The sequence below is a fragment of the Hyperolius riggenbachi genome, chromosome 10 (assembly GCF_040937935.1).
Source record: "Hyperolius riggenbachi isolate aHypRig1 chromosome 10, aHypRig1.pri, whole genome shotgun sequence".
NCBI lineage: Eukaryota > Metazoa > Chordata > Amphibia > Anura > Hyperoliidae > Hyperolius > Hyperolius riggenbachi.
Window position 1 is genome coordinate 96,850,329 of NC_090655.1, and position 14,108 is coordinate 96,864,436.

General features: G+C 44.3%; 1 protein-coding gene across 1 annotated transcript in view; it reads left to right on the top strand.

The window, feature by feature from the left end:
• Window positions 1-14,108, top strand: part of PCDH15 (protocadherin related 15) — a 1,564,441-nt gene that overhangs the window by 1,159,878 nt on the left and 390,455 nt on the right. The window contains exons 23-24 of the mRNA XM_068257852.1: window positions 2,008-2,148; window positions 11,127-11,239. Coding sequence (XP_068113953.1) covers window positions 2,008-2,148; window positions 11,127-11,239 — 254 coding nt within the window. The remainder of the gene's footprint in view (window positions 1-2,007; window positions 2,149-11,126; window positions 11,240-14,108) is intronic.

Consider the following 14,108-nt stretch of genomic DNA (forward strand, 5'->3'; position numbering starts at 1 on the left):
CGAATATTCTCTCTGCTCCAACGTGAAAGCCACATCATATGAACTTGCATAAACCATAATTTGCTAGCTACTGAAAAGGTTAAAGAAGAATGAATGTAACTTAATGAATAAACTAGCTTATATTTTACAATACTCATAAATTATTTAGTCAGTGCTTTCCCATTGTGATATCTTTCCTCTCCCTGATTTACATTCAGAAATGTATCACAGGTGACAACATTTTTACTGCTGGCACAGAACATCCCTTTGGAATGTTGTGTGTTCAGACGTGAGCAGAAACAACACCTGGGGCCATGTCCTATTAACTTCCCTGAGTCCCTTGTGTTTAATTTCTGCTGGATTTCTGTGTAAAAAGTGGTTCAATTAATTTTCAGAAAATATTTGCCTGTAACTTACGAAAAATTTGTCAAGCAAAGGTCTAGTATACATTTAGAGTAAAGATAAACATTTCAAACACAAAATCAGGTCAAAAGAAACATTTCATTTCCCTTTCTGCTAAGCCACAACTCCATCACTATTCAGCTTTGGGCCAGAAAACATGCAATTTTTCACAGTTTTTTCACATAAAAATGGAGCTACTATGCAAATTTTCATATGCAGGTTTCAAAGAGCATTCCGAAAATTCACATAAGCACAAATGTTAATGCAAAAAATGCATAAGAAAAACAGAACACTGCCTTAGAACTGCTGGGAGAGCCTGACTTGTCCATACCGTTTTCAGCTATTTTTTCCCAATTGAGTCAGTCTCATTCATACCACCAGGGAATGTAACATTTCTCCTTAGTTTTATCCAAGAAAATAATTTTTAATCTAGAAAAAACAAAATCTTTACAGCACTTGGCATTTTAAAAAGTACTTTAAGAAAACCTGTAACAAAGAAAACCTCCCCTGGGTGGTACTCACCACGGGTGGGGGAAACCTCTGGATCCTATTGAGGCTTCCCCTGTCCTCCTCGGTCCCACGGCGGTGGCGAAAATCCTCTCAGAACGGCAGCGATGTAAATATTTACCTCCCTGGCTCCAGAAGTTCGCCTTGAATCATTCGTTGGCGAACCGTTCGGGCCATCTATAATGGGCTACACCAGGCACCCTTTGTAGCCGAAGTTGGTATATGGGCTACACCAAGCGCCCTTTTTTCCAGGCGCCCTTTTCAAATAGACGTTTGGGGCAGAAGAGTGCATAAATGGTCTAGGCTAAACATCACTGAGAGAGTAGGGTTGCATTCCAATATACAGCAATATATACATTTATGAAGTATTTCAGAGGCTGAAAGTAGGATAATTAATGTAAAATTGGGTATTCTGAATAAAATATTACATTATACTGCATGCTGTTGCAGTGTAAGATTGTGCAATTGAGAATGTTTGGAAAATGTATATTTTAAAAGTATTGAAATCTGACAAAATGAAAGTAAAGGTAGAGTGAGCTGACCTCCAGAGTTTCTTTAAGGGGTGATGAAGCCACAGATCATGCTATGGACCAACAAATAAGCTTGAGCAGGGAGAGTGGAGGGATCAAGGTTAGCCTTGACAGAAAAAGTTGAAATTTGCATATTGTTTCTTTAATCTTTATCTCTGAATTTACTTATCAGTTTGACATGCAATTTTCAAAGCAGGTATAGTAACCTCTGATCATGTAATTTCTTAATTATGTGGTTATCCTGCCTTGTTGGTACTTGTGACAAATGTATTTTAAGTTGACTGCTTTTATTCCCTGTAATAAAAACAGTGTTGGCTGAATGTACAGATATGCACTTTTATGCGATCAGATTCTATTTCACTTGACTTAGATCACAGGAATTCTGTTGCTGGAGATTAGCACAGTGCACATAAGTATTGCTTTTTATCTTCTCAAATGAGATTGGAGTTTGTTTAACTTTGAGAGCGCTGTATGACAGACGCTTTAATTAATGCCATAATATGCACATGTATTTAACCTTTATGTCTTTCCATTAGAATCTCAATGATCAGATCAATGTCCCAACAAGTTTTGTTTCTTTTCCCTATAGGGTACACCAGCAAGTCGTGTCAGGTACAAGGTAGATGTGGCTCAGTTTCCTTACAGTGCCAGCATATTTGATGTGGAAGAAAATACTGGTCGCGTTATAACAAGGGTCAACCTTAATGAGGATCCCAGCACTATATTTAGGGTAAGCATATAAAAGCATCTTCAACGCACCATTTAATGTTGGCATTGTCACTTCCAAGTTTAACTGAGACGCCCCACTAACTTTTCCATGAATGATCATTAGATAATCTTATTGGGCAAGGACTTCTTAATTAGACTTCTTGAGCTTCAGTTATATAGCACATTTACAGTAGTGTTTACTGCAGAAGAAAAAGCATTAGGATATTGTAAAGTCCCAGCACAAACAAAACTAAGTGTTACTCCAATGTTCCCTTGTGAAAAAAATAATCTTGTGAAATTGATGAAACACTTGATATACTGTGTATATATAGAGACAATCTGACATACCCGAGATTACTCTGGTGGCTGCTCTGAGGCTCTGCTTGTGTCCTACTGCAATAGCTGTCTAGAACGGCTGACAAATACTACTTGAGATGGAAGAAATTCAAACTGATGTGTATGCAGCAACAATATTTACATAGACTTTTCCACCCTCAGTAAAATTGGAACAGTTGCTCTAAACAAACAGAATACTTGGTCTGGACATCACAATTGTACCAGTTTTGCTCCAATTGCCTTTGATCTGGTTTAAAAAAAATCTACCCCTTAAGTGCAAACAGGTGTGTGAAATGTCACTTTTTTATTTGTGAGCACTTCTGAATGAATGACACAAACAAAGAGCACATTCTACATCAAGCCATACTGTATATTGCTTCCATGGTTCTAGCAAGTTTACTAACAAACTACAGAGGTTCCAGAAAACATGGGCGTTTCTAGGTTCCTGTGAGATCCGGGGCACCCCTGGGCACCAAGAGGCAATGAGTGTGCTGGGTGTGGTTATGTTGCATAAAGTGGGTGTAGTCAAAGGTGGGGCCAAATGTGCATGAACATAGCAGTGGCATAACTTAAACATATGCAATAGGCAGCATTTCACATATATAAGCCCCTCACCTGACTTCTGTCTTGTCTTCAGCTGGCTGGTATAGGTTAGATAGGTAGCTTCCCACAGCATAGGTTAGATAGGTAGCTTCCCCCAGCGTAGGTTAGATAGGTAGCTTCCCCAGCGTAGGTTAGATAGGTAGCTTCCCCCAGCGTAGATTAGATAGGTAGCTGCCGCAAGCATAGGTTAGATAGGTAGCTGTCCCAAGCGTAGGTTAGATAGGTAGCTTCCCCCAACGTAGGTTAGATAGGTAGCTTCCCCCAGTTTAGGTTAGATAGGCAGCTTTCCCCAGTATAGATTAGATAGGCAGCTTCACCCAGTTTAGATTAGATAGGCAGCTTTCCCCAGTATAGATTAGATAGGCAGCTTCACCCAGTATAGGTTAGATAGGCAGCTTCACCCAGTTTAGGTTAGATAGGTAGCTTTCCCCAGGGAGGCCAGAGTAAGGAGGTGGGGAGCTCTGCGGAGTGGCGGGAGGGGGGAAGCGGGCAGTTACAAACTCACCTCCGATCGCCACAGACACAGCCTCTAGTTCCTTCCGACTTCCTCCTCTGGAGTAGCTCGCATTGGTAACAGCGCCCCCTGTGCGTCATCACAGGGAGCGCTGTAACCAAGGCGACAGACGCAGGAGGAGGAAGTTGGAAGGAGCTGGAGGCTGTGTCTGCGGTGATCGGAGGTGAGTTTGTAACTGCCCGATCCCACCCGCCGCTCCGCCCAGTGCCTCCTCCTGCCACTGAATCGAACCGGATCAAAGGCCCTAGCGATGCCACTGACTGACAATGAACAGCATTCAGTTACAAAATGTGTGATGACATTTTATTTACTATTTTATTTCCTAAAGTAAAGGCCCCCTACAAAGTGGCCCTGTAGTGGGAAGGATACAAAGGATTGCATATTTATTTATTTCTAAATAATGGATAATGTAAATTGCCAGCCTTCATATTAGTTATCAAATCCTAATACATAATGCCACAGAGGGCCTTTTCTAGGTGAATGGGGCCCTGGGCAAAAATGAACATGCCATTGCCTCCATAAAGTGGATTTAAGTAGCCTTTGTCCCCTCAACATCCCCAGAAAGCAGCATTAGGTGGTCTTTGTGCTGCTCTCATAAATCAGTGTTGGGTAGCCTTTGTCAACCCACTTCCCCAGATAGTAACCTCGTGATACCATTCAAGGGGGGAGGATCTACAAGCTCTGGAACCCTGGGCAATTGCCCAGTTACATTGCACATATGGAAGCACTGGTCCTGATGCCACAGACCCCCAAAAATGCATTGATATCATTATCACACTACCTGCATGCTTCTTTTATGCGTGTGATCCAGACACTACTGAAACAAAACAGACAGCCAGGTAATTGGCAGCGCTGCTTCTATATCCCATTCACTACAGGGTCACTTTAACCTACCTGTTGTTGAAATGTTGCTTCGTAGAAGTAGCTTTTCAGCATTCTACTGCAGCAAGCTTCAAGATAAGACACTCTGTAAATAAAAGGTACATTAAGGAAAAATGGATGGTGGAGGAAAAAATAACCTCAAACATCGGCCTATGTTGAAGTTACAATAGAATTCCCTCATATATGGGAATGAAGCGCAAAACTATTCATGCATTTGCCAACAAACATGTATAAATATGTGTACACATATTTCATCCCAAGTAATCCCTGCAGGTTCTGCATTTCTGCTTTCTTGACGTCTCATCTGTTTGCTCAGTACAGGTTACAACTCATTGTTCAGCAATCCATTAGGTTGCTTTGATGGTAAAATAAGTATGTTGACATATTTATATTTGATAGCTAAAATCACTTTCATGTTTTCTGCTTCATTTAAAAGTCCCTTTTTAAAGTAAATGTTAAGTCATCAGCAATTCAAAGGTGTGATTTAGTTGTTTGCTGAGATACATAACAAAGCAAAACAATTTTAGTCATAACTATTACACAAATATTAATAAAATTTATGTGAAAATGATTAACATTTGAAACATTGTTTACACCCTAAAGAAGAGTAAAACTCCCTGGCCTATGTAGTGAGGAACACACACATTCTCCTGAAATGCAAATCTTGATGTTTATTGATCTGAAGGGTCAATAAACATCACTGACCTGCAGATCGGTGCTGTCCTGACGTGTATGGCCAGGTGCAGATCAGTGCACTCCCGACGTGCATGACCGGGTCCAGATAGGTGCAGTCCCGATGTGTATGGCCGGGTGCAGATAGGTGCAGTCCCGATGTATATGGCCGGGTGCAGATTGGAATGCTCCTGTCATGTATGGCAGGGTGCAGATCAGTGAGCTCCTGGTGTGTATAGCCCAGTGCAGGTTGGTGAGTTCCTGACGTGGCCGGGTGCAGATAGGTGCAGTCCCGACGTGTATGGCCTTGTGCAGATCGGTGTGCTCCCGACGTGTATGGCTGGGTGCAGATCGGCGCACTCCCGACATGAATGGCTAGGTGCAGATAGGTGCTGTCCCAACGTGTATGGCCGGGTGCAGATTGGTGCTGTCCAAACGTGTATGGCCGGGTGCAGATCGGTGCTGTCCCAACGTGTATGGCCGGGTGCAGATCGGTGTGCTTCCGACGTGTATGGCCGGGTGCAGATCGCTGTGCTCCCGACGTGTATGGCCGGGTACAGATCGGTGTGCTCCTGACGTGTATGGCCGGGTACAGATCGGTGTGCTCCTGACGTGTATGGCCGGGTACAGATCGGTGTGCTCCTGACGTGTATGGCCGGGTACAGATCGGTGTGCTCCTGACGTGTATGGCCAGGTGCAGATCGGTGTGCTCCAGACATGTTTGGCCGGGTGCAGATCGGTGTGCTCCCGACGTTAATGGCCAAGTGCAGATCGGTGCGCTCCCGACATGTAACGCCAGGTGCAGATAGGTGCGGTCCCGACGTATATGGCCGGGTGCAGATCGGTGTGTTCCCGTCGTGTATGGCCAGGTGCAGATCGGTACACTCCCGACATGTATGGCAGGGTGCAGATCGGTGCGCTCTGGACGTTTATGGCCAGGTGCAGATAGGTGCAGTTCCAATGTGTATGGTAGAGTGCAAATTGGTGCGCTCCTGACATGTATGGTCGGGTGCAGATCGGTGCACTTCCGGTGTGTATGGCTGGGTGCAGATTGAAACCTCTGCACCCGGCCATATACATCAGCAATGCATCTATAGAGGCAAGGAAGTTCAGTTTGGTTTATTAAAGTCTGTAGTGGGTTTTTAATTAACTAATTAACTGCTTCCTGATGTGAAATTTTATCAATCAACTCTACAAATTACAAAAGGTATTATTTTTTTTTATTTTTATTGATTTACTTCAAATTTTGACAAACTGGCCTGGAATATGAGAAGCAACTAATAACCAAAATATCCATATTAATAGGCATATTTATTATGGCTAAGATGCCATTCATAGCAATTATCTTGGCAGTCATTCCGGAAGGACCAAATACAGGACAGTATTTGGTCCTTCCGGAATGACTGCCAAGATAATTGCTATGAATGGCATCTTAGCCATAATAAATATGCCTATTAATATGGATATTTTGGTAATGATATTGGCAGCAAAGAAGACAATATAACAATAACCCCGAGGCACAACCAATCATGGGAATGTTGCCCTTTTAATAGAATTCGATAGTAGGAATACATATAGATCTTGCTGGCAAAGGTTCCTGAAAAAAGCCTGAAACAATATTCGTTGTTTTCTATGTTGGGGGCAATAGGGCACAAAAGGTGGGAAGAGCCACTTGTTCATGGTATAGACAAGGGCTCTGGGGGAGAGGGTGAGGCTTTAATGTCCAGCGCTGCGTAATATGTTGGCGCTTTATAAATACAATAAATAATAATAATAATACTGCCCTTCTCTTCCCCATATCTTGGACCATGCGGGATGGTATAGCTCAGGGTGTGGAGCCCCACCTGGTCTGGGCTACACACTATGCCTATATCAGCTTTCTTGAGTGACAAGGGGTTAAAAGGCTTGGGAGGAAGGATCCCACATAATAGTTTTTTTTTATGTATTAGTGGAAACCATAGTTATAGTTGCCAAGGATCTTTATACCAGCAGTATTTGTTTTACACCAATCCCTGGCAAAAGTGTTGTAACTTGTCCCAGCGCATATTGACCAACAAAAAATCCTGGCAGGAAATTCAATGCTGTTTCTGTTGATATCTGTAAATCTTTACTACTGATGGGTAGATCAATTAACCACTTGAGGACCGCAGTGCTAAACCCCTCTAGTCACCAGGCCATTTTTAGTAAAATAGGTCACTGCAGCATTAAGGCCAAGCTGCAGGGCCGCACAACACAGCACACAAGTGATTACCCCCCCTTTTCTTCCCACCAACAGAGCTCTCTGTTAGTGGGGTCTGATCGCTCCCCCCATGTTTATTTCGTTTTTATACAAATATTATTATCATTGTTTTTTAATTAAAAAAAGTGTGTTTCTTTAAATATTTTCCCTCCCTCCCTCCCCACAGCCGGCCAATCATGGTGATCTGCTGTCATAGACTTCTGCCTATGAGAGCCGATCGCTCTCCAGTGTTCCAGGGGGACATCCGTGTCACACAGCTGTCCCCAGTACAGCGCTGCTGCAGATCACAGCGCTGTACAATGTAATTAGACAGCGATTTTGCCGTCTAACAGTCTCCCATGCGGCGATGGCTACTCGGAGACTGAAGGAGGGGCGGAGATCCGCCCCCCGCACAGGAGATGCGCGCACAGCTTGTGCGCGATCTCCTGCACTGCGAGCACCAAGGACTTTACGCCAATTGGCATTAGGTGGTCCTGGGGCTGCCGCTGCGGCCACGCCCATTGGCGTGACGCAGCTGGCAAGCAGTTAAATTGCGTTTAGAAAACATTTTTCCTATCGAAACTTTAAAACCAATTTTCTTACAAACTTTAAGGTTTTTTTGAAAGATTTGTTTCCCTTGTTTCCACTGTTCTCCTTAACATACCTAGCAAAGTTGTGACTCTAGCAATGTATGGGGCTTTGCCCCACACTTTCACCACTAAAGTTGCACCATTGGCTTCAATGTAATTCATGAAACTGTTTTGGCGAGAATTTGTGGAACCACCCCAAGTTCAAAGAAATTCTTGTGAGACTGCCAGTGGTGTTCTTGCTCATCCCTAGTATCTTTATGCATGATGAGATGAACTTACTTTTTTCTTATTTCTGCAGTAAAGTGTACTAAACCAGCATTATAAATCTTAGTCTGTCTGGGAGTCAGATTAAATTTGTCTGCAAGGTGACGTGAAATTTGGACAGCCACTAGTGGCGGAAGTTTGGGCACCGCCATAGGCCACCATTGAAATATCGGCATTGAGGAAAAATTTGGGCACCCACAACAGTCAAAATATTTGGCACTGATGTTTATCGAGCATTGCGGGCACCTAAATTTTTCCTCAATGCTGTTATATCAGAGGGGGTCTATGGTTTTACGGGGGGGGGGGGGGGGGGAGGGTGACACAGCTGTAGTGAGAAGAATATGGAAGCTGACATATTTATTTCCTTTTAAACAATACCAGTTGCCTGGCAGCCCTGCTCATGTATTTGAAACAAGCATGTGGCTAATGTTTTCAGATCTGACAATAATGTTAGAAACACCTGATCTGCTGCATGCTTGTTCAGGGTCCATGGCAAAAACTATTAGAGGCAGAGGATCAACAGGACAGCCACTTGGCCAGGCAACTGGTATTGCTTAAAAGGAAATAAATATGGCAGCCTAGTAAAATAATATGGTAGCTATAGTAAAATATCTGTATGTATAAGCGATATTTTAGTCATTTTCTCTGTAATAGTAGAATAGTGGTCAATTTAAATTTTGGGGTTTTGTAAGAGCCCAGATTTCCCCGACACCCTTTTTACATGTATGGCATCTGCAGCACAATCTCCCCCAATATTTGAGAAAGGATCTTAAGATACATACCGTGTTTCCCTGAATTTAAGACCTACTCTGAAAATAAGACCTAGCTTATATTTCGAGTATGCTCGAAATATAAGCCATCCTCCTTATATAAGACCTAGTGCCAGGGACATAGCCGGCGTTGGGGACCTGCTCCCTGACCCCCCGCCCGCTTGCCCGCTTTACCTCTTAAGTTCTATGCTCCCAGTCCCCTCCATTAAGAGAGTCCGGATCCCCTGCTGCTTATCCTCCGCATAATTTACACCGCAGATCAGCGGTGACGTCAGCCATGTGGTCCGGGAACAGCGCCGCCCTGTACAGGAAGTAAACAGAGATAACTTCCTGTTCAGGGCAGCGCTTACCAGACTACATTAGCTGCCTTTACTGCTAATCTACAGTGTGAATTATGCAGAGCAAAAGCAGCAGGGGATCTGGACTTTCTTAATGTGATGTAGGGGACTGGGAGCATAGAACTTAAGAGGTAAAGCGGACAAGCGGGTGGGCGGGCGGGGGGTCAGGGAGCAGGTCCCCAGCGCCGGCTATGTCCCTGGCACTAGGCCTTATATAAGGAGGATATATACAATTGCTATACAATTGCTATACAATGGGGATTTAGCTATAGCCAGGAGGAATCTGGCTATATACTAATGGGAGATCTGGCTACCCCCCGGAATGTAAGACCTCTCCGAAAATAAGCCCTTGCACATCTTTTGAAGGACAAAATAATATGACAGGGTCTTATTTTCGGGGAAACACGGTAGTTTTGTACTGTTGCCCATGTATCTACTTATTGTATATTAACCTCCCTGGCGGTATGTTTCTTTCCTGATTTTAGGGTCTAAAAGCGGTACAATTTTTAATGTGCTTTTAGACCCTAAAAGCAGGAAAAAAATCATACAGCAGAAAGATCTGAGGCAGCCCCTGCACAGGCTCATCTCCCCACGATCCAAAACTGCAGTTCTCCCTCCTGTCCTCGGGGTGGCTCTCTACCCCTTTGGTGATATTGCCGTCTGTAGTCATGTAACACCCGAGGGATTGAGAGGCTCCGAGGATGGGAAGAAGATGGACTGTGAGCATCCGGATACATGGGAGGTGAGTTATGACCACCGCTGCACTGCTTTGCTAACCCTTCCAGCGGCTACCCTGAGTCATGCTTTGGATTACCACTCTCAGCATTTTTTTTTCACCCTGAGCCTGGCTTGGGGTTACCACCAAGGAGGTTAATGAAATCACCAGTTACTGTATTTAGAACTGTACCAAGTGAAAGCATATAGATAAGTTCAAGATGTAATTGCCAGATAAAATGAAACAGCTGTTTACATTTTTAACAGCTCAATTCAAAAACAATAACGTTTCATCTACAGAGATTTATGTTTAATTGCATAACCATTGAAGCAGCAATCCCACAACTACTACATTCAGAGCCCATACGTGCATTCTTTACACATTTTAAAGCTTTGAAGTTAGATTGTGCAGTTAGTTAAGCATTCTTGTTGTATACAAAAGGAAAACAAAAGTGTACAGTAAAGGCAGTTGCTTTTTTCATAACTTGAAAATGGTTATTCTGTGCAATGTACCTTCCCTAAGGTAAAGACAATGAAACCAGTCTACTTAAAGAGGAACTCCAGTGAAAATAATGTAATAAAAAAGTGCTTCATTTTACAATAATTATGTATAAATGATTTAATCAGTGTTTGCCCATTGTAAAATCTTTCCGCTCCCTGATGTACATTCTGACATTTATCACATGGTGACATTTTACTGCTGGCAGGTGATGTCACTGGAAGTAGCTGCAGCTTGCTTTTTTGGCAGTTGGAAATGGCTGTAAACAGCTATTTCCCACAATGCAACGAGGTTCACAGAAAGTAAACTGCCAGGACCATGGTCCTTACAGTTTCCTGTTGGAGGGGTTTCCCCACAATATCAGCCATGCAGAGCCCTCTGATGACCCGTTTGTAAAAAGAAATACATTTCTCATGTACAAGGGGGTATCAGCTACTGATTAGGATAATGTTCAATTCTTGGTTACGATTTCTCTTTAACTGACACAACAGTGCTTTTCACCTGAAAACTTTATTGCAGCATATAGGGGGATATTTATTGTCATAATAAGAGTTACCATCCCACAATAATGGAAATAATCATTTTTTTCCTCCCTTGTAGCTGGTTGTCATTGCTTATGATGACGGCGATCCAGTGAAATCTAACAGTACAATGGTGATAATAACAGTTTTGCAGCCATCTGTAATTCCACGTTTCACACAAGAAGAATACAGGTAAGACAGCATTTATCTGCTTTTTTTTTACTTTATTGTCATTGGTATAGAAAATAGAAAAATAAAAGTCTGCAATCGTTCTCTAATGGGCCTATTATTAAATAACAAAAGCACAAAGTTTTGTTACCTGTGAAGTAAGGAAAAGCATTTAGAACTGTTCTTTGCGGAGTATGGATCAGTCTGGTTGCTGTGGGTCACTGCATTTTGCCCATAGTATTACTGCCCTTTGTACTGCTTTGCTAAAAAAGCCCAAATATGTGTCCTATAAGGTTGCATATATCATTTACAGAAGTGCTGATAAGGTTTTTGTAACCCCCACCACCAGCAAAGTGGAAAAATGGGTGTGACCATGGGCTTGATTTACAAAGCGGTGCTAACAGTTAGCACGCGGGTGAAAAGCCCTTTATCACGCCTAAAATCAGTTTAGGCGTGATAAGTTTAGGCGTGATAAGTTTAGGCGTGATAAGTTTAGGCGTGATAAGTTTAGGCGTGATAACTATAGCACCAACTGGGTTAGCACCGCAGTGCACAGCTGATCAAAAGTTTTGCTCTAGCAAAGTCTGGTGCACTTCGCATAGAGTTTAATGGCGCTGCTTTGCATGCGGGACTTTGCGCGCGATCTAAACTTATCTAAACTTATCACACCTAAACTGGCTTTTCACCAGCGTGGTGCAATGGTTATCACGCCTAAAGTCTTTTAGGTGTGCTAACTGGGTTAGCACCGCTTTGTGAATCGAGCCCAATGACATGATGTGGGCAGAGCCCACTGCATGATGCTATCATGTTAATATGGACCACAAAATCTCAGAAGAATGCCTTGAAGAATTAAGGTAAAAAAAAGGTCAGTACTAGCAAGATGTACCTAATAAAGTGGCTAATGATATATACAGGTAGTTAGTTCTTAAGTCGGAACAATGTCACACTTTTCCTCTTTTGTACTTCTCTGTGTCCCCCTGTGTCTTTTCTGCCGCTTGTCTAACCTCTGTTCTCCATGTGCTTCTTTTGTCCCCCTTTATGCTACCTCTTGTCTCACTCTACCTTCTCGCCCCATGCCACCACTTGTCACCCTGTGCCTCTTTTGTCTTCCTCTATGTCACCACTTGTTCCACTGTGCCACCTTTGTCCCTTTTATGCCACCTCTTGTTCTACTGTGCCTTCCCTCCCCCGGGGCCACCACTTGACCTCTGTGCCTCTTTTGTCCCCTGTTGTGTCACAGGGCCTGTGCTATTCTCCACAGCCCATTGCAAGTAGTAACTCACATGTCACCAATCCAGCACTGAATCTCACTGCTCTTCTGCCACTTAGCTTCCGTTCACCATAGTTACTTCCAGACATTGCCTCACATGACGACGTCATCGCGAGGCACCAGGCGGAAGTAACCACCATGTATCACTGGGAGCATTCTGTGCATGCATGTTTTTTGAAAGAATGGGCCGCGCATGCGCAGGATGTTTCTGGCGACAGAAACATGATAGAGACAGGTACAGGTGGGGCTGTGTATGCGCAGTTACCATGACACACGTTCAGGTTACACATGTAACAGAGCCACCAGCAGGAGAGCGGGGAAGACCCAGAAGACGAGGGATCTCATGGACTACAGGGGGCTGGTAGAAGCCCCAGGTAAGTAAAAGACTGCACATGTAACCTCAGTTCAGGTTTCATTTAATGTTAATGGGCAGTGCAATTTCTAGGCTAAAATGCACCCAGGGCGAGTGTGTAAAAATTGCGCCCCCCCAAAGCAAGGTATGGGTGCCCGCAGTATAGGTTAGCCAGGTCTAGGTGCACTTAGTATAGGTCCCCCCAGTATAGGTAGCCAAGAATAGGTACCCCAGTATAGGTAGCCAGGCATAGGTGAGCCAGTATAGGTGCCCCCGCTATAGGTTAGCCAGGTAGGTGCCTCCAGTATAGTTAGCCAGTATAGTTGCCCCCAGTATAGGTTAGATAGGCAGGCGCCGCCGGTATAAGTTAGATAGGTAGGTGCCCCAGTACAGGTTAGCTAGGTGGGTGCCTCTAATATAGGTAGACAGAATAGTTGCCCACAGCATAGGTTAGATAGGTAGGTGCCCCCCAGTATAGGTTAGATGGGTAGCTGCCCCCCCAGTATAGGTTAGATGGGTAGCTGCCCCCCCAGTATAGGTTAGATTAGGTAGGTGCCCCGCAGTATAGGTTAGATTAGGTAGCTGCCCCCCAGTATAGGTTAGATTAGGTAGCTGCCCCCCAGTATAGGTTAGATTAGGTAGCTGCCCCTCAGCGTAGGTTAGATTAAGTAGGTTCCCCCCAGTGTAGGTTAGATTAAGTAGGTGCCCCCCAGTGTAGGTTAGATTAGGTAGGTGCCCCCCAGTGTAGGTTAGATTAGGTAGGTGCCCCCCAGTATAGGTTAGATAGGTAGGTGCCCCCCAGCGTAGGTTAGATTAGGTAGCTGCCCCCCAGTGTAGGTTAGATTAGGTAGCTGCCCCCCAGCGTAGGTTAGATTAGGTAGGTTCCCCCCAGTATAGGTTAGATAGGTAGGTGCCCCCCAGCGTAGGTTAGATTAGGTAGCTGCCCCCCAGTATAGGTTAGATTAGGTAGCGTCCCCCAGCGTAGGTTAGATTAGGTAGGTGCCCCCCAGGGTAGGTTAGATTAGGTAGCTGCCCCCAGCGTAGGTTAGATTAGGTAGGTTCCCCCCCAGTGTAGGTTAGATAGGTAGGTGCCCCCCAGCGTAGGTTAGATTAGGTAGATGCCCCCAGGGTAGGTTAGATTAGGTAGCTGTCCCCCATAATGGAGGGGGGAGCCGGAGCCGCGGGGAGGGCAGCCCGACCTCTCCCTCCCTCTCCTGGGCCGCCCTCCGTGCTCCCCCCTCAGATGCAGAGCGCAGCAGCAGCCAGGGAGG